This window comes from Capra hircus, chromosome 28 (genome assembly GCF_001704415.2).
Source record: "Capra hircus breed San Clemente chromosome 28, ASM170441v1, whole genome shotgun sequence".
NCBI classification, from domain to species: domain Eukaryota; kingdom Metazoa; phylum Chordata; class Mammalia; order Artiodactyla; family Bovidae; genus Capra; species Capra hircus.
Window position 1 is genome coordinate 2,468,460 of NC_030835.1, and position 24,243 is coordinate 2,492,702.

Sequence of the window (24,243 nt, forward strand, 5' to 3'; positions counted from 1 at the left end):
GTGGAACGTTCTAGTAGTCATGTTTTCAGAGTATAGTCTGATATCTAATGGTTCTACTTGGGTAACTATGTGACCGATGAGGGCAGACAGACTCGGGGGCCTCGTGGAGGCCTCAGGCCAGCGGCGTGCTCACCGCAGGCCTCCCTCAGAGTCTCTATCCTAGAAACCTTTGGTCTAAATCCATTTATCCAACTAGTCCAGCTGGGGCCACGCTTGTTTCTGTTCCTTGGGAGGAACACTAAATGCATGAACACCAATAGGCTGGGAGAACAGCAGGACATTAAAGAAAGAGCTGGAATTGTCTGAGCCGTTGTGGGTGACACTGGGTGACATTCTTAAAACTCTTGAGTCTTGGGACTTCCCTAGCAGCCCAGTGGTTAAGACTTTGCCTTCCAATGCAGGGGGTGTAGGTACAATCCCTGGTCAGGGAGCTGAGATTCCACGTGCACTGAGCTCCGAAAACCAAAACATAAAACAGAAACGATACTGTAACAAATTCAATAAAGACTTTTTTAATATTTTAAAATTTTATTTGGCTTCACAGGATCTTAGTTGCAGCATATGGGATCTTTAGTTGTAGCATATGGAATCTAGCTCCTTGACCAGGGATTGAATCCAGGCTCCCTGCATTGCGAGGGAAGATTCTTAGCCACTGGAGCACCAGGGAAGTCCCTCGATGAAGCAAATGGTAAATGAAGTAAAGTAAATGGTCTATGTTAAAAAAAAAAAAAGAAATCTCGAGTCCTGAAGCATTTTCCAGCCACTTTCTTGCTGTTTCACTACTGAACCTCTCAACGTTTCAGTTTCCTCATCTATGAAATGGAGCTGTTTCCCCCAGGGATGGTTACGGGGCTTAAAGAAGCCACGACAGGGAAGGGCTGGCAGCCTCCCGGGGCGCCCTCTGTGCCCAGTAAATGAGGGACACTGCTAACCTCCCACCCGGCCCACCACCCTGCCTCTGCACCCCAGACAGCCGCAAGTCTTCCCCTGTGATGTTCTGACACTAATGGCATTCTTTAGGCCCTTTTGTCAGGATGAGACAAAATCACACAGAAAGCATCGTGGAGAGACTGGTACACAGTAGGTGCTGAGTCGACAGGGACGGCTCTCCGGGAGCTGGTGTTGATGCTGGGTGACGGAGGCTTTCCTCTGCTTTCCTTGCGCTCCGTGCGTCTTAGCAGCTACCTCAGGCTTCTGGCGGGGGCTGCGGGTGGGAGTCCCCCAGTGGCCTCTGCTGAAGCGATACTAATTGTGCCAGGGAGAACGGCTCACTAGAGTGGAAAATAGTTCTCATATATCTAGCTGAAGATGATAATGACCTTTTAAATAACAGAAGCAATTTTATTTCAATACCTCAATTACTCTGAACTCTCAAATGTCAAAGTGCTCGGCACTTTCAAAATAGCTTAATATAGACATTTATAGCACTTAGACACAGCTAGTTTCTTATCTAACCTAATTATGTGTTGTACAGGAAATGGCCAAGCTCACCATCTCTTATTATTTTTTACAGTGATCCCCGCGCACGGCCCTGGGCTCAGCCTGGAGTCTTGCAACTGGAATTTCTCCCTGGTCAAGGATGCGCTGTTCTGGGAGGAGGCAGGGCTAGGTTTCTGCCAAGGGGCCTGATCTCAGCCAAGTGCGGACAGGAGGTTTGCTGTGGGCTCCCCAGTTGGTTAGTAGGCGTAGCCATGCGCCTGGACTCAGGGGATAGCTTCCATGAAGTGAGATCCCCAGGCCACTGGGACTGGAAAGAATGGCCAGAAGCGGGTCACTGGGAGCTGGGGGTAGGCCCTCTGCCTCCTAGGGCAAAGGCAGGAGGTGCCTTCCCCGGATGCGGGTGGTGTGAGCCAGCGTCATCTGGCCCAGGCCTGGCCAGACTGGTACCTTCTCTTGCCATTTTTCAGAAGGCTGTTGTCTTCTCCACTCTGGAGTTCCCAGAAGCCCCCGGCCACCCTGAGTGACAAGCTCCTAAGATCCTCCCTTCATCTCGGCTCCGGCTGTCCCTGGTACTCTCCATCACGGCTCCGAATCACAGTCACCTCCCTGCTGTGTCTCTGAGCAGAACCCTTCTGCAGCTGTTCATCCCCATGCTGGGATATTCCCCCCCACCCCCGACTCCCAGTGCTCGCTCCCCTGCTGCTTCAGCCCTCAGATGCCATCTTATTGGGAAGTCCGTCTTGGCCAGCACGTCCCGCGTTTCTCCTCCTGTGCTTCCTTGGCCCTTCCTCATTTGTTTGTTTTCTTTCTTCTTAGAGAGGTGCCTTACTGAAATGGTATTTTTCTTACATAACTATTGCTTGTGTCTCAAAGTAGAATGCAAGCTCCCTGCAGGCTGAGGTCTTTAAGGAGTCACCGCTCCCTCTCAGCCCTTTGACACACGGTGATTGGTCCATGACTAGTGGGCAGTGAATGAGTGGCCGGGTGGAAGGCCGGGGAGCAGGCCAGTGCCAGGTAGGAAGGTCCAGGGAGGGCGGCTCCTGGCTCGAGGCTGCTTGACAAGCAGGCTCTGAGGCCCGCCTCTCCACTTTCCAGTTATGCCAGGAGCTTGGCTCAGAGAATGCATTCATTGTACATGATGGGTTTTACTGCAACTATTTTTAATTGAAGTCTGGTTGATTCACAATGTTGTGTTACATACTGCTGTACATTTAACGCTCTGCCAGGACTGGGTGTAACTGGTGACATCTTATGGATCTGGAAACTGAGGCTCAGGAAGTTGTGCAAGGCTCCTAGAGCCCCTCAGCTGGGCTTGGGCAGAGCGGGGGATGTGGGCCACAATCTGTCTTCCTTCAAGCCACGTCTTGACCCCAGTTCAGTGTTCCCAGATGATGGCGGCTGTGGTGAGGCTCCCAGTCTGGGGAAGGTCCAGCTGTGTGTAGCTGTTGACGAGGCCTCCTGCATCTGCCAGCCCCTGTCCCCAGAGGGGGCCCCATGCCAGTGGCCAGTGGGCAGCCCCTGCTCCCATCACATCGCCCACCCATTCTCTTTCCTGCGCTCATTCCCTTTAGCCTCTGTTTTCCCATCTCCAACCCTCACTCTTTCTGTTCTCTGCCAACTGTCTGCTGGCACCCAGGCCGAGGCAGCCTCAGCACAACACAGGAGGTGGCTCTCCGGCCCGAGCTTCGTCCCCGTCTCCCCGTTCACGGTGATGCTCGACGCTCCGTTTATTACGTCCTTGGCAAGACACTGAGAGAAAATGTTTGCAGAACTTTAAGGGGCTTCTTTCCATTCATCATTCATTCAATATCCACTCACTCATTCATTCCCACCTTTATGCAGCACCAGGCAGGACCAGCGCTCCTGGTGCCCTGGGAAGTATGAAACAAGGGAAAAAGTGAAATGTTACTCAGTCGTGTCTGATTCTTTGCGACCCCGTGGACTGTAGACCACCAGAGTCCACTGTACATGGAATTCTCCAGGCAAGAATATTGGAGTGGGTAGCCATTCCCTTCTCCAGGGGATCTTCCCGACCCAGGGATCAAACCCAGGTTTCCTGCACTGCAGGCAGATTCTTTATCATCTGAGCCACCAGGGAAGCCCCGCTCTGGGCAGCATAGACATAAAGAAATAGGACATTATCTCCAACCTTGAGGAACTCACAGATGCTTAGAGGACTGGCTGTAAATGGGGAATTTCAACCCAGGGTGTTGGGCTGGGAAAGAGGCAGTGTGGAGTAAAAGGAACCAAGGGGGCATCCCACTACCAGGCCGGCTGGTGCTTTGGGGTCCCTGCTCCCCTGCAGCAGGCCCTGGCTTTGCACTAGCTATCAGAGGAGGCAATCAGGGACCTCTGTCTTGGTGAGGGGACTGCCCAGGGGAGGCAGACAGCAAGTAGAAAAGCTCTTCCCTTTTCCCAGATGACCTGACTGTGGAGGCAGGAGCTCGGCGGAGAGTCAGCCACAGTTCACCCTGGAAGGACAGGGAGGGGCAGGGCAGGCCTTGCTCTGGAGCCAAGGAATGGAGGCTGAAGACAGCCGAAGGGCTCAGTGAGGTCGGAGGTTCCCTGACAGGGCTCTCCTGCAGCAGGGGGGAAGGGTGTAGAGATAGACTCATCCCCATAGAGGCCACCTCAGCTGGGACAGGGCACTCAAACTGAGCTCCCCAAGCCTCAGCTTCACAGACGGTGAGATGTGAGCATTACACGCAGGCAGGGTCTGGGTCCTTTACGCTTCAGCTCCCAGGTCTCTGCAGGACGCCCCTCAGGCCCCTGCCCCGTGCCCCTGGCGTCCTGTCTACAGGACAGCGCTCCTTCACAGCCTTCCTCACGAGCCACGATCTTCTCGTTTTCCCTTTGTCTTCCTCCCTGAGTGGACTGTAAGCTCCCTGAGGGTAAGGACCCCATCCGTCTCGTTCATCACTGTATCCTGGCCCCAAGGAGAGCAGGAGCTTGAGAGATAATTATGAGTAAATGTGTTGAATTGGGCCTCCCGGGTGATGCTAGTGGTAAAGAACCCCCCTGCCAATGCAGGAGGCGTGAGAGAAGCCAGGGTTTGACTCCTGGCTTGGGAGGATCCCCTGGAGAAGAGATGGCAACCCCTCCAGTATTCTTGCCTGGAGAATCCATCCCACGGACAGAGGAGCCTGGTGGGCTACAGTCCGTGGGGATGCAATGAGTCGAACATGACAGGCGGCTGAGCAGAAATGCACTCGTGACTGAAATGGAGGGTGCCTGGCAGAGGGCACTACCCTCAGCGGAATGCTTAGGGGCTCTAAGGCGCTGGGCTCAGTGGGACAGCGTGTGTGCCCTTTTGCCTTGCACGTAGCAAGATGGAATGTCTGTACATTTCCCAAGCCATGCCTCCACCCCGAGGGGCTGGCCCAGTCTACTGGGCCAGTCTAATGCCGTGAACGCTGGAAACAGCCTGCAGAAGCAAAGCGGCGGGCAGAGGAAGGGCCTGCTGCAGACTGGAAATGCTAAACCAGCCTCTTCAAGGCACTTAATTCAAAATAATGATCAGCACTTCATGGCCCAAACCGGAGCTACCTACAGGCTCTACCTGGCCCCCCAGACCACCAGTTTGTAACTTTGTTGCAGTCTCAAGGCCTTGAAGATTACCAGTGTGGGGACTGAGGGGCTGGGCGCCCCTTCCCCTAGGCTGATGGGAGTGTCATTATTGGGTCCGCTGAGGACCAAACGGGCCGGGTACATGAGGGGCCAATCCCCTGGTCACTACAGGCTTCCGAAGAGCTGAGGCCTCTCATGCCAGCGAAGGCTCTGCTCCCTCTGTACCGTGGACAACAAGGTCCCCCAGCTTCTCCAGCTTGTGGTTCAAGGGTGGAGAGCCCTGCTTTCAAGGGCTGTGTTCCTCAGTGCACAGGAGCATGTCATCCACTTGGGATGCCATACCTTTTGTTATTTTAGGAAGTTGCCTGCAAGGTGCTGCCTGCCCTCAAGGTCTGATCCCTAAGGACTCTGCATGCTCCAGCTTCTGTGTGTTTCACCTCTAGCCCCTTGAGTGCACCCCCCTCCACTGGCCCTGCTGCCTAAGCCTCTCACTGGTTCTCAGCCTCCTTCAGCACCAGACATTCCTGGGGCGTGGCCCACTTCCCAGTCATTGCAGAGAGCTGTATCTCTAATAATGCTCTCCTGATAAATGGTGGGAGATGGTCTTGGACAAGGGGCGTGTCTCTGTCTACCAGTTTGTGGGGCAGAGGCCACAGCCAAGGAAACAATGTTCCCTGAGATTTCGAGATTTGGAGGAAGGAGGCGACTGGGAGAGTCCTTCTATTTACTAAGAAGCCATAAAGGTGCTGCAGGGAGCAGCCCATAAGGTGGCGAATGCGTGTGCGCACGCCCACACTCACTCACAAACACGACCCACCCACCTGCGCACGTGTTATACACCCAGGAACTTACCGAAGCAAAACTGATTTTGGTTTAGGAGATTTGATTTCATGCTAAACAAATTTCATCAGGATTTTCATATGAAGGGTTTGTTCCTCCCCAAATGTGCCCTGCTTGGCTGCATGTTAATGTGGTCAAATCCAATCTCCGAGTTCTCTGCAGGCCCTGGAACCGGGTTCTCAGGACTCAGCTCCTGCCTGCTGGCTGAGACTGGGGGAGGCAGTTGCTGTCACTAGTGGCTTCCAAGGCCCTGGGCTGCCCTTAGAGCTCAGGGAACACAGGAATGGAAGCAGAGAGCCAGCAAGGGGCGAGAGGCTCTATCACCCGGAGTGAGAGCCAGGGAGATGCCGAGGCCCTGGAAGCTTGACTGGTGGCACGGAGAGCCCCACGTGGGGGGCTCAGAATGTCAGTCTGCTTAGAAGAAGCGATTCACCCGTCACATACTGAGGACCTGTGGGGTGCATCGGGCGCTTGGGCAGGGTACTGTCCTTTGTGGCCTCTAAGGGATCCAGGGAGCAGGTTGCCCAGACTTAGCACATACAACTACAAGACGCTAGTTAATACTTTTTTCTTGTAAGTATTTATGTCCATGTGACCCTATACCTGTCCAGATGGCGAGATGGGTGCGTCCGGAGCCCTCCTGGGGCCCCAGGAGGCAGAACCATCTTCCTGAGGGCGGCCCCAGGGCCCCAGGAGGCAGAACCATCTTCCTGAGGGCGGCCCCAGGGCCCCAGGAGGCAGAACCATCTTCCTGAGGGCGGCCCCAGGGCCCCAGGAGGCAGAACCATCTTCCTGAGGGTGGCCCCAGGGCCCCAGGAGGCAGAACCATCTTCCTGAGGGCGGCCCCAGGGCCCCAGGAGGCAGAACCATCTTCCTGAGGGCGGCCCCAGGTGCAGCCCCTGGTCTGGTGTTTTCGCAGCCCCGCCAGAGAGCCCTCCTTTCCTCTGTGCGTCTCGAGGAAAGTCTGTGGCACTGGCTCCTCTTTCCCACCGCTCAGAGGAGGTGGGGCCTTCCTGTGAGGGATGGTGGGAGAGCAGTCTTTATCTGCTGGTAACAGAGCTGAGATTTTCCCAGGGCAGGAGCAGGGGCTGCTGCCTTGCTGGTAGAGGTGGGCTGGGTGCTGGTCTCTCAGTGATTAAGAACTTGTCATGGGAGGAGCTCAGCTGGGTGAGAGCTGAGCATGACTGCTGTCTCAGGCTGACCTGGTGAATGTGGGGAGCATGTAGGGGTCCCTGACCCCAGAGGCCCCTCACAAGCTACCAATTCTAACGCTGCAGGCTGAGCAGCAGCGGGCAGACACCTCCAGAGTCACCCTGTCTCTGTCTACTCCAGGAGGCCTCCCTGTGGTGACTCTAGACTCCCACATCAGCATCATCCAAGAGACGAAAGCAGAACAGAGCAGACAGACTGTGGCTTCTGCTCTAGCTGAGACCCAGAGCCTGCGAGTCAGACTTGCCTTCCAGGGTACCCCTGCAGCAAGGCCGTCCCCGTATGAGTGCGCGGGCTCCAGCCCGATGCACCTCTGGGTGTGAGAGTGACCTGCTTCCTGCCGGGTTGGCGCCTCTTTCCAGCCTGGGCAGAGGGCTTCCTGGACAGGGGTGAAAGGCTGTCTACCAGGACCCTGGCACGAGGCCTGGCTCAACAACAGAAGATACCAGTGAGCAAGTGGACGAGTGATGCATTGAAAGATGACATCATGTCAAGGATGAGAGGTCTGTCGTCGGCTTCATTCCGCCATCAGATAAACAGATGTGGTTTCACTCTCAGGACCGGTCATCATGTAGTCACTGGAGTCTCATATTCCAGATACAAAAACTGAGGCCGAAGTCGGCAGGTAGTGGGGACCCTGGGAATGGGGCTCGGGCTCCCTGGTCCCCGGGTGCTTCTCTCGTCTGCGATCATCACTGTGTGTGCCTGGCCCCAGATTCCGGTCTCTGGATGCTGAGCTGCGGCTGCACAGCTTTGCACAGCTCCTGCTCCTAGGCCCCTCATCTCTGCTGGATTTGGGGTGTCCACAGGCCTGCATCCATGTGGTCCTTATTTAGACTTTGGCCCAGTCTGCCAGTGTTCCTGGCCTCTGCCCTGGCTGTTGGGGGCCCTAGTGTCTGCTCTCTCCCCCTTCCTCAGGCCTCTGTCCTGGACTTCCCTCCACCACTGACAACTGTCAGGGACCCCAGGCTGGCTGCTTCTGAAATACTGAGACCAGCAGGAGTCTCTTCCCACCCAGGTTGCCCAGGACCTTCTGACTCTGGATCCCTCTGCCTGGGGCTTTCCTCCCTGCCCCATCCCGTGTGAAGATAGAGGGAGAAGCTGACTGTCCACAAGCCAAGGAGAGAGGACTCAGAAGATGTCAACCCTGAGGACACGCTCCTCCAGACTTCCGGCCTCCAGAACTGTGAGAAAATTTTCTGTGGTTTAAGCCCCCGGCCTGCGGTACTTTGTTCTGGGCAGTCCTAGCAAGTGACCCCAGCCAGAGTGACGTGCCCCAGAACACGAGAGATCTCTCTTTAGCCTTGCCACCTCATGTCACATTTGTTTGCCCAAGCATCTTAGCTCCAAGACCCCAGCAACAAGACCCACCCCCATCCTCCCATTTTTTCCTGTGACCCGGGGAACCAAAATGCAGAGCTCAGGGAATGCTTGTTGAGTGAATGAGCCCCAGACAGCCTTTGGGCCAGCAGACCTCTCAGCCTGGGGTAAATAACAGAAACTCTAGACTCCCACATCAGCATCATCCAAGAGATTAAAACAAAACAAAAGCTGTGTTTTGAAACATGACAACAGCCCTTGGTATGTATGACCTTGCTTGTTGGCCTTCCTGGGGAGGGTGCTCAGCTTCAGTTCATGGTCTTCCGCAGCAGCTCCAGACTGACTAGGGGACTGGAAGCGGGCAGTCTACCAACAGCACATGCAGACAGTATGGGCGGAGGCATGGTCCTCGGCCCCGGGGTCAGGCTCATGCCCTTCTCACCCAGAGAGGGGTGCTCTGGGCCTGAGCTGAGTCTCCTCCTCCATCCTTCCGTTTGCAGAGAACTCGAGGTTGACAGGCAGACTGCTATTTCCTAATCACCCTTCACTCACTCACTGCTTTTGACACAGTTCATACCACCGTCGCTTTCTTAATATTTATCTTTACATGGACTCGCTGCCCCCTGGAGGCCAGATAACCTGGGCCATGAGACACTGAGTTTTTTTTGTTAGCCCCAGGCCTGAGCTAAATTGGGATGGGCCACTCACCAGGACATCTGCAGGGCTTAGAGAAATATGGGAAGGATTGGTATTCTCTAGAAGGGAAATCGCAGGGAGGGAGTTAAAGCTGAGGGGCGTTGCCACCCCAGATCCCTGCATGCTCGCCTTAGCTGGATTTCACTGAAGAGGCAGGTGAACTCCCTTTCAAGGCTTCTGGAAGGCTGGAGGTGGGGAGACGCAAGAATGAGGGGGCTGCCTTCATGGTCTGATGCCTGAATCTTAAGGTGCTGGAACTTCTCAGAGGGGCTCACTACTTGCCCCCTGCCATGTATTTTCAGATGGGGAAAAAAGTCACATGGCAGTCCAGACTCTCCCAGGATAAGCTGCAGCTTAAAACCAGTATGTAAACTGGGGCCCTTGACCTTGTAAAGACAGGTCCTCAGAAAAGCCTGACTAAGCCCGAGCCCAGCCAGGACCCACTGCCTGCTGTGGCGTGCAGAGTAGGGCCAGGCACCCCAGGCAGGGTGCATCCTCCCAGCTGACTTGCTTACACCTGTGGTGGGTAGCCATCGTGTCTGTGTTCTGAGCCCAGTCATGGAAGCCGGGCCTCCTGAATGTCCTCTCTTGCTCCCCAAGGTCCCCTGCACACAGAGCAAGACCACAGGAGGAGCCAGATCCCACTGAGGGAAATGGAGGACTGAGAAGCATTCCAGAAGTGGGCTGTGTGTCCCTGAGGCCTGCCTGCCTTCCTAAGTGTAGAGCCACAAATACCTCAGTGGGAAAGGCTGGCAGTTTTAAATTCAAGAGCCCTCTTGTATCTGGAAAACAGTTGTTTTAATAAAATAACAATACCATATTCCCCATTAGTTCCCAGGAAGCAACCCCATGTATTTTCAGTGCAATAAGCCCTTTGAGAGGTGAGTCATGTGTAATAGCGAGTGCTGGCTGGCACCCTTGAGCCACAGTTTCCAGCATGCTGCTTACGGGTCCCGATCCACATGTGTATCTGTTTTATTGAGGCATATCCTGCATAATCCAAGGCCAAAGTCCAGGCTATGGAGCTCCAGCAGCCTGTGGCCTCCTCTTTGGGGACCTGTTGGAAGGGAGGCCTTGGGGGTTTCTTTTGCGTCCCAGGCACTGCATCTGAGCCCTCCACTTGGTACTGCTGCCTGTAGGGGCACGTGGCTGCCGTGCCAGAGCCTCCACCGGCTCCTGCCTCCTACCCCTCTGCGGACCAGCAGAATATTCTTCCCTTCTCATCGCCGACCAGGAGTTTGGTCTGGTTTCTTGGGAAAAGAAAAAATAAAGAGGCGTATTAAAGCAAACTTGTGCACTCTGCTTATCCCAGACTGCATGCGGGACATCACAACACGGGGGAGGGGGCTCAGGCCAGGACCCCAGGAGAGCCTGCACCTGGCCTCCCCCTGAGGCAGGGGAGAGTCTTGCGACTCAGGGAGAGCTCTGATCTAGGAGGGTTATGGCTTTGGAAGCTCTGAGGGGATGCTCCCAGGTGCTGGGGCTCTGGGGAGCAGGGCAAGACCCTGACATTTTCCCTCCAGCATCTTTGGGGGTATCTCCTATCCTTTGAGCTATGTAGTCAGGCTGGTAGGCAGAAGGAAGGGCAAGTTCTTCAGCAAAGAATGAGGGCTCAGGGCCTTCTGTCCCTTCCCATACACTCCACCCTAAGCCACCCGCCTCAGTCTGGCCTTCCCACCACAGCAGGACTCGGGTGCCCCACTTCAGGGCAGGAGGGGAGAAGGACAGGGCTCCTGAAGATCTGGTCCCCTGAGACTAACACGCCTAGTGTGTAGAACAGGCTAATGATTCTAAGTTCTACCATCGAGTAATTGTAAAGAATAAGACAATGCTGCCAAGGGTAGTGTCTGACACCCATCCATTCCACGTTGGCTTCGAGCCCTTGAAAGGTGTTTCTGTAACGTAGGATGAGCATCATACATAACGTTACAATCGTCAAGGGACCTCAGGAAAAAGTCCCTCTTTCGGATAAACTTACAAGTCAATATACTTTTACCTTCTGGATTTCTTTATGAATTCATAGATATTCAAGAGAGTGAGAGGAGAAAGAGACAGCAAGAATATGTGTGTTAAGAACCATTTCCTGGGCCCTGCATGGCCATCTTGCTACTGTACATGCTGGGGCCCCCTGGGCTCCTGGGTCCCTGTAGTGAGGCCACCTCCCGGGGCCCAGAGTCCTGAGGGGAACAGCCAGGGCTTCCTAGGGGCAGCACAGCGCCCTCTGCTGGAGGCTGGGAGCAGCCAGCTGTTGTTACCTGGACACGGCCAGAGCCGTCACTGCAGAGCTGGCCTTGCTGGGTTTCCCTGTCAAAGCCACGCTGACATCCAGCTCTCTGCAAAGGGCAAGATTCTTCTCCCACCGGTGAACTATGAGGAACGTGCAAGAGGATAGTTAGAAAAGCCGAGCAGTTTCACATATATGCGTGTATACATCCACACGCAGGGCCGCAAACACATGCACATATATTTATATTTGTGGTCAGCAACTTGTTAAATTGAGGGGGAAAATATATTTAATCTTGGCCTGTGCTGTTGCAGAAAGGGCCGTCCCAATTTAATTTGCAGGCTGTGATAGTTACATGTGCTGACGTGCTGCGGTATCCATTGTGTACCAAATTGGATTTGTGTATTATTGCTTTCTAAATTGCATGCCTAGTTCAGCAAAATTGTTCATCAGTGTTTACTGGCTTTATGCTTAATAAGATACTCCACAATACCTTGCTGCCAGGATGTAACGCAGCCTGTAATTGCCTAGTAAAAATAAATTACATAAAGTCGGCATTATCAACTTACCTAAATCCGCTCACGCCATGACCAATAATTAAATGCTGAGAATGTCTGTTTTCAAAAAATAGAACTCAGTGATTGCTACTTCACTCATTTTAATGACTGTATTTGGGGGCAGAGGGTAGTTCCTTCATGGAGGGTGAGGTAGAGGCCCGCCACTGTGAGGTCACTTGGGTGCCGTCAGGGCAGTAGCGACGCAGCTGTCCCAGCTGGCCCAGGGTGGCAGACAGCGCTGTGCTCCAGGAAATGCACGTGTGTTTTGTGTTTGTGCATAAGTTCCCAAACCAAGCTTTTCCCACGGACTTTTTGTGTACCAGATTGAGCCCAAGTCTACGGAGTGATTCCTAAAATAAACTGGACTCAGTTGGGTTGGTCTTGGCTGCAAATGAGAAATAAATGAATTCCAGGGGAAATTGGACATCTGCACACAATGGGGCAGCCTCCGCATCCTCAGAGCCCTCAAAGAACCCCTTTCTTGCCTCTCAAGCTACTCAAGGAATGCAGTAACATACACCCCAAGAGACATGCGCTAATATCTGGGTGTCAGGCCGAGGACTAGTCCCCTTCCAACAGAACAGTTCTAAGCAATATTCTGAGCACAGCGAGCCCTGCAGTGGCTTAGGTCTATAAACCTGCACATGGGTTTCCTGACTCTAAGCAGTTGGCCTAGCCTGGTTTTCATGAATACGTCTGTGCCCTCATGTCATTTCATCCAAAGCCTCCTTTGAACTGTAACCACAAGCAGAGCAATTGATTCTACTTGGCAGTGGTGACCTCAGGCTGGTCAGGACAAACAGCAGAGGATGGACATGGGCCTGAGGCTCCTGTCCGCCTGACGCCATCAGGTAAGTCCCCTCGTGACATCGGCTGGTGTGTTAGGGAAGAAGTCTCCCAGTAATCCGAGAAAATGGTAATCATGACCGGCACCCTGTTGAGGAGATCTTTGTCTATGGCATTATTTTTCTGTCATGGGCTTCCTACACGTTAGGATGTACAGGAAGTACTTCTATTGGCAGAGAGGGGAACTGAGGACCGAAAAAGTTGCAGGAGACAGAGCTGGGGCTAGAGCTTGGTTTCCTGACGTTCATTTTGCTTCTCATCTCACTAGAGCCCCTTCCCAATGAGCACAGCCTCGTCCACCCTGAGTAGAACCCACAAAGCCATTGGCACTTCCAGAACCAACGGAACGGCTCTGAGACACCCTTTGCTCATCTGTCCCTTCATCCATCTACCTACCCATGCAGCTGACATTCTGGCTCAGACGCCCACTTATCAACCATGAGCTGAGCTAGTGCCTTTAGCTTATTAGGGCTCAGTAGCTTCAGAAGTGGTCAGCTGAGCCAAGACTGACAACACGTCATGAGCCCACAGAACACGTCATGAGCAAGGGGAGAATAAGAACTCTGCTCTAGCTCTCCTGCGAATGGGTGGGGGCAGTGGAGAGAGTTTGGCCCCTGTCCTCCAAAGAAGAACTGTGAGCTCCTAAGAGTGCACAGGACTCTTTACACCATGATGGGCTGATTCACTGTGGTCCCAAAGGACCCTAGAGATCTTAGGACCAGTGAACTGAATCCCCAGTGGCTATGGATTCTTATAAGGTCACCATTCTGGGCCAGTCTATGCTGCTGACGAGGGCATCGTCTGATGGCATTATGATGAAGGAAGGGATTCCCGTGTAGATTCTAGGACCTAGCAGGGGCTCAGCCAATGCCCGTGTCTGCTGGTGTGGATGAAGAATCCATGCATCAGTGGCTAAATGAATCAAGGAGGTATGGAGCACATTCTAGAAATGAGCTGAAAACGGGTATTCCCTGTAGAAGACAAGCCTCCACGATCTGGAAAATTCTCTCTAGTGGATGCTCATGGGTCCTGGGATGCAGAACAAACCAGAAGAACCCATGATTCCAACAGTGAGGCCACACAGGACTCCCAGGAGTGAGGCTTGTGTCTGCGCTCATCCTGGAGGGATGGTCTGGCCCTGGCCGAGGAGCTTGCTCTGGGAGTGGGCGTGTCTACTCAGGGGGCAGAAATGAGAACTCTAATAGCTTCGGGCCACTTCAGGCAAGTTGCTGAACCGCTCCGTGCCTCAGTCCCCTTCTCACCCAGGCCTCATCACAGTAGCTTCTTCATGGGGTTGCCGTGAGAAGCACGAGAACACACGGGAGGGGTGAGTGGTGGAGGCTGCTCCCAGTCAGCTGTGTCCCTCCTAGCTCTGTGGCCGTGGTCCTGGTGGCGCTGATGCCAGAGGCCACAGTGACAGACGTGAGGTCAGATCATCCTACTCCAGGCCCAAATGCTACACCCGAAGAGGGCTCTGCTGCAGAGTGGCGGCTTTCACTCTGCTGATACCGGCAGTCACCCGGGGACTTGTTAGATACAGGAACTCCATCCTTCTCCAACCTTTTCCTTGAGGTTAGGACCCACATCTAAATGCTTCATGAGCCTCCTGGGCCATGCTGATGCAGACCACCCTCAGACCTACTTTGAGGAACTTTCCGTGCAGATTAGGGGTCCTGAGTCAGGGACAACGGCAGACTGGGGCCGCTGGGGCCACTTCCTCTCCCCGGGAACGCAGCAAAGCCATCCCGGCTCCTGTCTGCAGCCTGGCAGTCCAGGCCAGCGGCCAGCTGGATGGTCCCAGGTCCTGGGCTGGGGAGTTTGGCATTTAGGAGTCACCCAGGAAGATGGATAGCATCAAACCAAGCTTGGCTGGGTGTGGCCCCTTCTGGAGCTTGGGAGCCCCAACAACCACCACCAGCACTGTTCACAGGCCCGAGGAGCATCTCAGAGCCAGCTGGTCCCGGAAGGGTGAGGCTGGGCCTCAGCGGGGCTTATAAACATGGATTCATGCTCCACCACCAGCTCACAGAAAACTGTGCTCCTGACCTGAGATCTGTCAACATCTCAAGAAACTTACTGTCTTCCCTGGTCTCTGCAGGCCTGGCTGGAGCTGCAGCCCTCGCCAGAGGAGAGGAGAGGGGAGGGGAGAGAGGGCTGAGCAAGGCAAGGGTGCCCCCAGGAATCAGGAGCACAGCAGTTACCTCTGGGGCTTGGAGATGATGGAGCCCAGGGCTCCTCTGGCGCTGCCTGCCCGGGAACAGACATCTTCACGTCTTCAGTCTTCCAGATCTGTCCAGAACAGAGAACGTGCCATGGGCTGGGGCAATGAACCTGTCTGCAGGCTTGGGGCCGTCCTTCCCTCCACGCCTGGGGGATCCTGACGGAAGGCAGCATGGCCCCATCTCACTTCTGATGTTGACATATTCCCAGCATAAAAGCCTGCTTAGGCTTCAGTCTGCCTGCGGGATGAGTTCCCTCCCCACCCTGGGTCGTAGGGCACCTTCCCCGACCCCTTACCTGCAGGGACGAGACTCAGCAGTCAGCTCGTTGTCATTTTACTCAGCTAGTGCCCGCTTGGTCTGCCACCCTTCCCAGAGGCCTCCCTCACCACCCAGCAGCACGACTTCCCGTCCTCTACGTGTGGTGCCAGATCTGTGGCGAGCACCCTCAGGCTGACCACACATGGCATCTCACGTGCTGAGCCTGGACTTTCTTTCCCCACAGGACAATGAGCAGCCTCCACTTGCAGGCTTCTGTGAGCGCCGCACCGGGTCTAGCCCAGCGCTGGGCCAGCCCGGGAGCTCAGTTAGTGCGCTGAGTGGACAAGGGCAGAGCGCCTGAGGACTCGCGCTCCTGCTCCGCAGGCCCATGAAGGAAGTGGGGATGCCCCCAGCCAGCCGGGCTCCTCTGACTGACCCACAGGACAGACTGCCACCCACCCAGCCCTTACCCGCATGACCTCCTCGTGTTTTAGCCAGCCCAGAACGCCCTTCCCTCAGCAGAGACCCTGTGCTCCTCTAGCCCACAGACGAGGCCCTGCAAGGGGACTTCCCAGCGGGCTCTCCTGGGTGTCTTCTCTCCCGTCCACGCACCCGGACCCCTTAGCCTGCACGGCCCTCTCTGTCCGCCCTGACTTCTCACCCTCAGGGCTCGGCTGAAATGCCAGCTCCTCTGCTGGAAACACATCCACTCTCCACTTGACCCCCCACCCTGTTATTCATCCTGCTTCCTGAGGCATCACCTCTGTGATGATTCTCAGACTTCGGGAATGAAGGCTCCTGGAGGATAGGGCTGCGTTTCAGCCATGCTGGCTGGCCCACAGTGAGCTTTCACAGATGCGTGTAGAATTCAAAGAGCATTTTCTTGAATACCTCGAGGCATGCAACTGACACTTCCTTTCAAAAATTGTGGGATTCAAGTGGCAGTTTCTGAGTAAAGCTCTTAATCGCTCCTCATCTTATTTATTCCTCCCTCCTTGCTGTCAGTCTGAGAAATGTCACCTGTGCCTTGCTCTCCCCACACTATTCCTCCCACCTCAATGTCTCTCCTTTATTTTCTTCCTGGTTTCTTGATGGTTTCTCTCCCCAAGGCCTTCCTCAGAGCACGCATGGCTCTCTTTAATTATCCCACTCATAGCATGAGACACATATGGACATTTTCCGTTTGTCTTTTTTCCCCTAGAATATGACATCTTGAGGACAAGGGCTTGTTTATCATTAATCTTTGGATCCCTTATTATGAGGTGCTTAGTACAGAGCTAGAGTTCAGTGCATGTTAGGTGGGTGGATAGCTGGAGGGACAAATAAGTGGACAGATGAGTAGACGGAAGGGTGAGTGCAATAAGGAAAGAATGGATGGAGGAGTGGAACAGTGAATGGACAGCAGCCAAGAGAGAGATGAGCAGCTGGAGATGGTGGATGGGTGGATTAACGGGTGGATGGATGGGCGGATGGATGAATGGGTGGATGGATGAATGGGTGGATGGATGAATGGGTGGATGGATTAATGGATGGATGGATGGATTAATGGGTGGATGGATGGATGGGCAGACGGATGGATGGGCGGACGGATGGATGGGCGGATGGATGGATGGGCAGATGGATGGATGAATGGGTGGATGGATGAATGGGTGGATGGATGGATGGATGGGTGGATGGATGAATGGGTGGATGGATGAATGGGTGGATGGATTAATGGATGGATGGATTAATGGGTGGATGGATTAATGGATGGATGGATAGACAGTGGGTGAATGAATGAAAGGATGGCCCATATGTCTCTCGTCAGTACTGAATCATGTTCTGATGCATTTGACCATTCAGCTTTCATAACGTGACAATAAGCATTTTTCAATTGTTGAAGTATATGTTATATAAAATTTTACGTATTACATTAATATAAAAACCCCTTGCCTTTGCCCTCCCATGCTGCGGGGACCTGGTCTGGAATGTTTAAATTCTGCAGTCTGCAGTTGGGTACTGGCAGGCTGCAGATTTGACCCTTAGGAGAAGTGGACAGATGGAGATGAATGCATTTCTTGCAGCACGCCCTCGTCCCACCCGAGGCACACCTACCCGGACCATGCCATCCCGACTCCCAGTGATGATGACGTGGCTTGTGTCCCACGCTGGCCCCTCCACCACGTAGCAGCAGGTTATGGCTCCTTCTGGGCCCCAGGCCGTGGTAATGCTGGCCAATGGTTGTCCGTTGACATCCCACAGGGACAAGTGGGCTCCCGCACAGGAGACGATGGTGCCCTGTGGCAGTGAGACGGGGCTTCACTTCAGGCTGGGATCACTGCCTGTCCATCTGTCCAGCCACTCAGTTTGCACACCCTCCACCTGCCGTCTTCTGAAGACTAAGAAGGCACTCCCAGGCCTCCCAAGACATCCGCTTCTTCCCAGGGACTCACAGGCCTGTGCTTCCACAGAACGGCACGTTCCTGGCTCTTTTCATACTGAAATCTGGCATCTGGGTGCTGTTTTCCCCAGCACCAGGCTTCCCTGGTGGCTCAGACGGTAAAGCATCTGTCTACAATGTGGGAGACCCGGGTTCGATCCAGGGAAGATCCTCTGGAGAAGGAAATGGCAACCCACTCCAGTACTCTTGCCTGGAAAATCCCATGGACGGAGGAGCCTGGTAGGCTATAGTCTATGGGGTCACAAAGAGTCAGACACGACTGAGTGACTTCACTTCACTTCACTTCCCCAGCACAAACTGACTGGCTCGCCCTTTGGACTCCTCCCCCAGCACTCTCCCTGGCAGCCTACTGACTGGCATAAAAGACCTAGCCAGGGTGTCATCCCACGCCCAGACACGGGGTCTACACCTGGCTGGCCAGCTCTGCACCTGTGAAGCGGCTCTGGATGACCCCTGGTGGAGGGCAGGGAACAGAGGCTTGAATGACTGCAAGCGGCTCATAAAATAGGGCAGGGTCTCCTCGGAGGGAACTTCTGAGGAGACATTTGCCCACCGCACCTCCTGAAACGTCTGCATCTGCGGTGCTCGCTCCTTAGCTCCTTGGCTGTTTCGTGTCCGGCAGAGTTGTGATCACTGTCACCAAGGACCCACCAAGGACCCCAAGAGCCATCTGGGGCTAAGCCTTTGAACCTTGCCCTGGCCACAGAAGGGATGTCGGGAGCTCCATGCCCCTCTGCGGTGCCCTGGGCTGAGCGCCATCATGTCCCTTCCTGAGTGGTCTGGCGGAGTCTGCCTGAGGCCAGGGACCATGTCTGATACATCTCTGCTCAGCACCCAGCCGGCACTTCATGAACTCAGTCAGCTCCAGGACAAGGTGAGTCACACAAGCTGTCGTCCTGATATCAGTCTTCTCTAAGGGCTGGGGACATAATCCCTTATGAATTTATTTTCTTCCATATCAGAACTTGATGCTTTCCCTGTTACATCCACCCATTCATCCATTCAGCCAACATTCATCCACCTACCTACCCACCCTCCATCTAGCCACACATTCATCCCTCCCTCTGCCCAACCACCCATCCATCCATCCTCTTTTTGCCCATCTAATATTCTTCCTGGATTGAAACCCCCTTGGAGCACCACTTTCAGCCAAGCTGGCAGCAGAAGCCTCCTTCATGACGGCTTTCTCCTCCTACGATACCACTCCTCCATCTATCCATGCTCCAGGCCCCCCAGGTTTCCTATCAGCGGATGCAGAGCCTCAGAAAACCCCACACCCGACGATGAGGCTTCCAGTGTAGAAGCTCCACACTGATATACATATAGGTATATGTGTTTATACACAGCATGTGTTTAATACTATCTATATATATACAGTATATATACACTATAGATATATATATACACACACTATCTATATATATTCTCTCATACACACACACACACACACACACACACACACACACACACACACACACACACACACGGCGTGCTTCCTGACAGGCTTATCTTTGGTAGCCAGCATGGAGGGACAAGCAGAGGTGCTTCCTGACTTGGAGACCAGAGGTGCTTGCTAAGCTCACACTGATTTGCAGTCAACGGGCTGGATCAGTCAATCAAACCCAGAAGATCCCTCACCAAAGTCAACTTCCTTCCCCAGCTCCCCGATGCTCATGTCAGAACAGACACCTCCCACCAGCCCACCTCCTTGAGGGAAAAAAATAAAGAAGCAAAAAACAAAATCGAGACCAAAATTGAGATTGTTGATGGCACCACTCTGCCTGTGTAGAGAATATCCCACATATCTGGGGCCTCTATACACTCTGGGGTGGTCTTTGCCCCCGGGTTTTCTCTCAGGGGACTGCCCACCATGTCACCATGAAGAATCACAGACGTGTTGAGGATACAGACATTGAGAAAGAGGAGCCTCACCGAGACGTCACTGATGGCCACTGCAGATACGCCGTCCCTGTGGGCAGGCAGGCGGGCTACATGGGTGAGGCGGTCCAGGTCCCACAGGATGCATGTGCGGTCTTGCGAGCCACTCACCAGGAGGTTGAAGGTGACTGACGCTGCCAGGCAAGTGACGGCCTGTGTGTGTCCGTACAAGGCCTAGGGGCACGGGGTGAAGGCGCAGGTTATGAGAGGGGCCCTAATCCAGTTACTCGGGGAGATAGTCCGCTCTCCCTTTTACTCTTGGGCCCCAGATGAGAGAACAGAGATTCAGACTGATCCAGTGACTCCAGCGTTTGTCGGGTGTGTGTGTGTGTGTGTGTGTGTGTGTGCGCGCGCGCGCACGCGTGCACATGTGTATTCACGGGTGTGTGGCTGGTTTCTCAGAACCATCCCTTTCCAGGGCTGAAATCCAGATGGGGAGAGTCAGTAGTCCTTTTTATCATACTCAAACGGAGACCCCAGCAACCCCCTCATGCCCTCTGCCCTCCCACACCGTCTTGCAGTCTGAAGCGGCGCACACCACTATTAGCTTGCAAGGTTGCTGGTCTGTCACGTGTGGTATCCCAACCAGTGGCTCACGTATCACCTGGGAACTTGTCAGAAACGCACATTCTTGGGCCCCTCCCAGGTCTACTGAATCAGAACTCTGGGAGTGGGGCCCCCAAACCTGGGTTTTCACAAGCTGTCCGGAGAATTTCATGCATGCTCAAATTTGAGCATCACACTAAGGGAACTCAGAAACACATGTGCCCCTGGAAACTAAACTGGGAAGAAGGCAGGGAGGTCAGGCCATAGTTTAAAAGGGTTGCCTTTTCAAGTCCAAAGGATCCACGTTCATGTTCAGTCTGGCTGCCCGGCAGCCGCTGACTCGGGGCCTCATCTTGGCTCTCAGGTTGGCCCAGGAGGGTCTGGCTTGGCTGATGGATAGTCACGTGTCCCAACCTGGCCAGAGGCCTTGCTTCCCACGGCTGATGGATAGTCATGTGTCCCGACCTGGCCAGAGGCCTTGCTTCACACGGACGTGTCCCTGGGGGACTAGGGACGCCTCCCAGGCACACTGGGATCCCTGGGCTGCTGCTGCTGGCTGCAGCGTGGTTTCCATTACAGCTGCCAGGCTGGACTGGCGTGAGCGCTGGCATGCACACATGTGCCTGCTGTCCTCTGCAATCAGCCTGAGAAGTGCAGAGGCGGCTGTCTGAAGCCTGACTCTCCCCTCATCTGGCGGTAAAGCTCCACCCTCAGGACTGCCTGCCACTCACTCATTTGAGTCAATGAGGTTGTGCATCATGTTTCAAGGTGGCCACTTGGCCTGGTCACAAGAATTAAAAATTCAGCTGCGGATCCCCATCTGTGCCCCATGGACCCTAACATGGCACCAACTGATGGGTGTGACCCATGGAAGAGGTGGGGCCACCTTAGGGGCTACTTAGGGAAGTGAACACTGTCTGAAAGAAGAGAGGAAAGCAGAGGGCTTGACAGGAGCTTTCTGGTGGTCTTCCCAGAATGAACTCTGTCTAAGTTCTGACTTCCAGCGACAGGACAACTCCAGAGCATGCAGCCTGGGGACCCAGGTATGAGGACAGGGGATGCAGAGACATCGGCTGGGAGCCCCGTGCCCGTGTGAGCTGTCTGTGACTGGAGCGGGGCCTCTGCTTTCTTGGGGGAAGCACTGGAGAAGGAGGGACCACTGTGTGCGTGGGCTCCGCCCACCTCTAAGCCTCTCACCAGCCTGGAAACTAAAGCGCCTGGAGGCAGCCAGCGCCACTCCCTATTTGGAAAGGCCTGGGAAAAAATGGAGGACAGCAATTTTAAACGTTCTCCATTGGCTCTTCCGTTCTCAGAATAATACCTCTCATCATGGCCAACTAAAATAGCTCCACTGTATCACCTTACACCTACTAAAGGAGCAAACAATGAAATAAAATACAAACCTCTGAAAACAATCCCCTGTTCTGGATATGTTGTGGTGAAATGGGCATTCCTGATTGTGGCAGCCCTGTAAGACTACAGAGCCATTTCAGAAAGCATACGTCACTGTTCTGTAATCCTGCTTCTTGAAATTTGCCACAAGGAAATGATTAATCAGAAGCAAACAGCAATCTAAGATGTTTTCTGCAGCACTATTTAAAATAGTTAAAATTGGAAGCAATGTAAGTGTCTAGTTTTAGAAGAAACGGTTTATTAAGCTGTGGTACAGTGACATAAACCAATTGAAATGTAATTTTATGGAGATGGAATAATATGGAACAATTGAAATGTAAACTATAGAAACTGTAGAAAAGCGGAAACAATTTGATAGGCTGGGTGAAGATGGCATCAACATATCTACACGATAATCAGAAGGATATAAATATGTGTTTCTGGGGATCAGAGCAGGTAAGGATGAAAGTTTTTATATGGATTATAGATAATCATTTGACTTTGAAATATGTGTTTCATGTTGTAATATTTAGAAGTAAAACACTTAAGAAAACTGTTAATGAAGCTATTTAATGATGACTCTCTGTCTACAAGTCTTTAAGTAAGGGAGGGACCCCTTTCTCTGAGCAGCTTCCAGTCTGGGGGATCCCGAAGGCTGTGTTAGCCTCTTTAGGTAAATGATAAAGTACTTTACTTCACTTAGGAAATAAGAGCCTGTGGGATTCCCCCACCTTTTTGTCTTGATTTAGAGCTGGGAGAGGATGAGGAACTGCATTTTATACTGTTGATACTGGGGCTTTTACACTGTCTTCACCACTAACCAGGACCTTGGAAGGGCGATGGAGGGGGGTCACTTCCCTGGCTCCCCAAGGTGTCTTTGGGATTCAGCTGGATCCCCTTATCCCTGGAGCGACGCCTGGGAGAGGCGGATTCTCCGTCCCCATAATGGTGCACAGTCTCTCCACGCAGGTCAGGAAAGTGAAGATGTGAAAAGACAGAAGGCTCTAAGCCTGGCTTGGGAGGACTTCCCTGGAGAGTCTGGGTGAAGGCAGCTCATACGCAACCCGCACAGCTGCCTCTCGGGAGGTGCCGTGGCCTCTGCAGGATTAACCAGCCCCTCAGCACTGACCCACGGGTTCCCTCACCTCACGTCTGTTGAATGTCCACGGCTGTGCACCACGCCTGCTGTGACCTCTGCAGGATTAACCAGCCCCTCAGCACTGACCCATGCGTTCCCTCACCTCACATCTGTTGAACGTCCACTGCTGTGTACCACGCCTGCCGTGGCCTCTGCAGGATTAACCAGCCCCTCAGCACTGACCCACGGGTTCCCTCACCTCACGTCTGTTGAACGTCCACTGCTGTGCACCACGCCTGTGCTGGGGGTGGTGCCAGGGAATAAGGGCAGGCTCTGGGGAGACTCCACTGACTAGTAAAGCATCCAGAGAAACCCAGCATCGGTTCGAGTGTAATGTCCAGTTAGGGAAATCTGGTCAGTGGCAAGCCTCGTATGGTTAACTTTTTTTTTTGTCACTTTGGGGCTGTATGGATCACTAAAACACAGATGGAAACACGAATTGCATTTGGAGATGTAAGTGTCTCCTAGAGATATTCTCCAGCAACTTCAAGTGTATGCACGGGAAAGCACAAGGCTTAGAGTTAGAGTTAAATGCACATCTGACCTTTCTGAGCCTCACGTTTCTCATCTGAAAGTGGGACTAAGGGTACCTGCTTTCAAGAATACAGTTAACATGCAGAACCTTAAGTAAGCGGTCAGTTTCACTGTTTAATTATTCCAAGCAGCTGTGGTTTGCGAGGTAAGACCAGACGAGTTTTTTGCCTCCTGGTCTCTTCCTCCTGTGTCTGCCACAGTCACCCCTATTCTGAGACAGTCTTTTATTTTCTGACTCTATGCTCTTGGACAAGGCACTTAACTTCTTCAATTTGATTTTTCACCAGTGAAGTGGGGATGACAATGATTCCTATGACAGGGTAAAATGAGGAGGTAAAATGAGGCTGTTCACATAAAAGTGCCTGTGGAAAATGCTAAAAAATGTCTCCTAGTGCAAAAAGCTCCCAATCTCACTGGCCCTGATGTGTAAGCAGCGTCTCTCACTGAGGCGCAGGTGTCCGTGGAAGCACCAGCCCTGCGTGCTTGTCAAATCCATCCAAAGACATGAAACCGCCCAGGAATGACATGGACCCACGTGCCCTCTGCGCTCTCAGCTCCCGAGAGAGGCAGCACTCTCAGCGCTTGGGAGCTGGAGCCTGCAGACACTGAACCTGCCAGAGGGGCTACACCTGCCCTGAGCCAACACCCCTGGGGAGACTCCGCACCTGCTTGAGGTGCAGGCCTGTGGCGCGGCCTTTGGTCATGCTGAGCTCCCAAACACACACCACGGCGCTGGTCCCGGAGGTGATGATGGTTGTGGGGGATGGGCACGCGGCACACAGACAGCGGCCCCAGGCGGCCAAGTTCTCGAACGTCACCAAGACCTGTGGGAGATGAAGCAAGTGAGATGAACACTGGCGCCAGGGCCTGCACCAGGCAGGGAGCTGCAAGAGGGCGACAGGGGGATGCAGGCAGATCTGGCTGCTTCCACCAGCCTGCTTGTGTGCCGTGGGAACCGAGGGACAGGTCATTTGTTCAAGAAAAGCCCTGGTGACAGGCTGCCTAGGTATGTCTCCAGAGAGTGCTTGCACCCAAGGAACAGGTGGGAAGAGGCAAGTAAGCAGGAGGGTTTGGGG

General features: G+C 53.7%; 1 protein-coding gene across 1 annotated transcript in view; it reads right to left on the reverse strand.

Annotated features, from left to right (window-relative positions):
* WDFY4 (WDFY family member 4) overlaps positions 9,852-24,243 on the reverse strand; it is a 253,777-nt gene continuing 239,385 nt past the window's right edge. Inside the window, exons 57-62 of the mRNA XM_005699347.3 lie at positions 23,833-23,991; positions 19,552-19,731; positions 17,274-17,456; positions 14,901-14,988; positions 11,328-11,439; positions 9,852-10,322 (exon numbers count right to left, since the gene is read on the reverse strand). Coding sequence (XP_005699404.2) covers positions 10,256-10,322; positions 11,328-11,439; positions 14,901-14,988; positions 17,274-17,456; positions 19,552-19,731; positions 23,833-23,991 — 789 coding nt within the window. The 3' untranslated portion in view covers positions 9,852-10,255. The remainder of the gene's footprint in view (positions 10,323-11,327; positions 11,440-14,900; positions 14,989-17,273; positions 17,457-19,551; positions 19,732-23,832; positions 23,992-24,243) is intronic.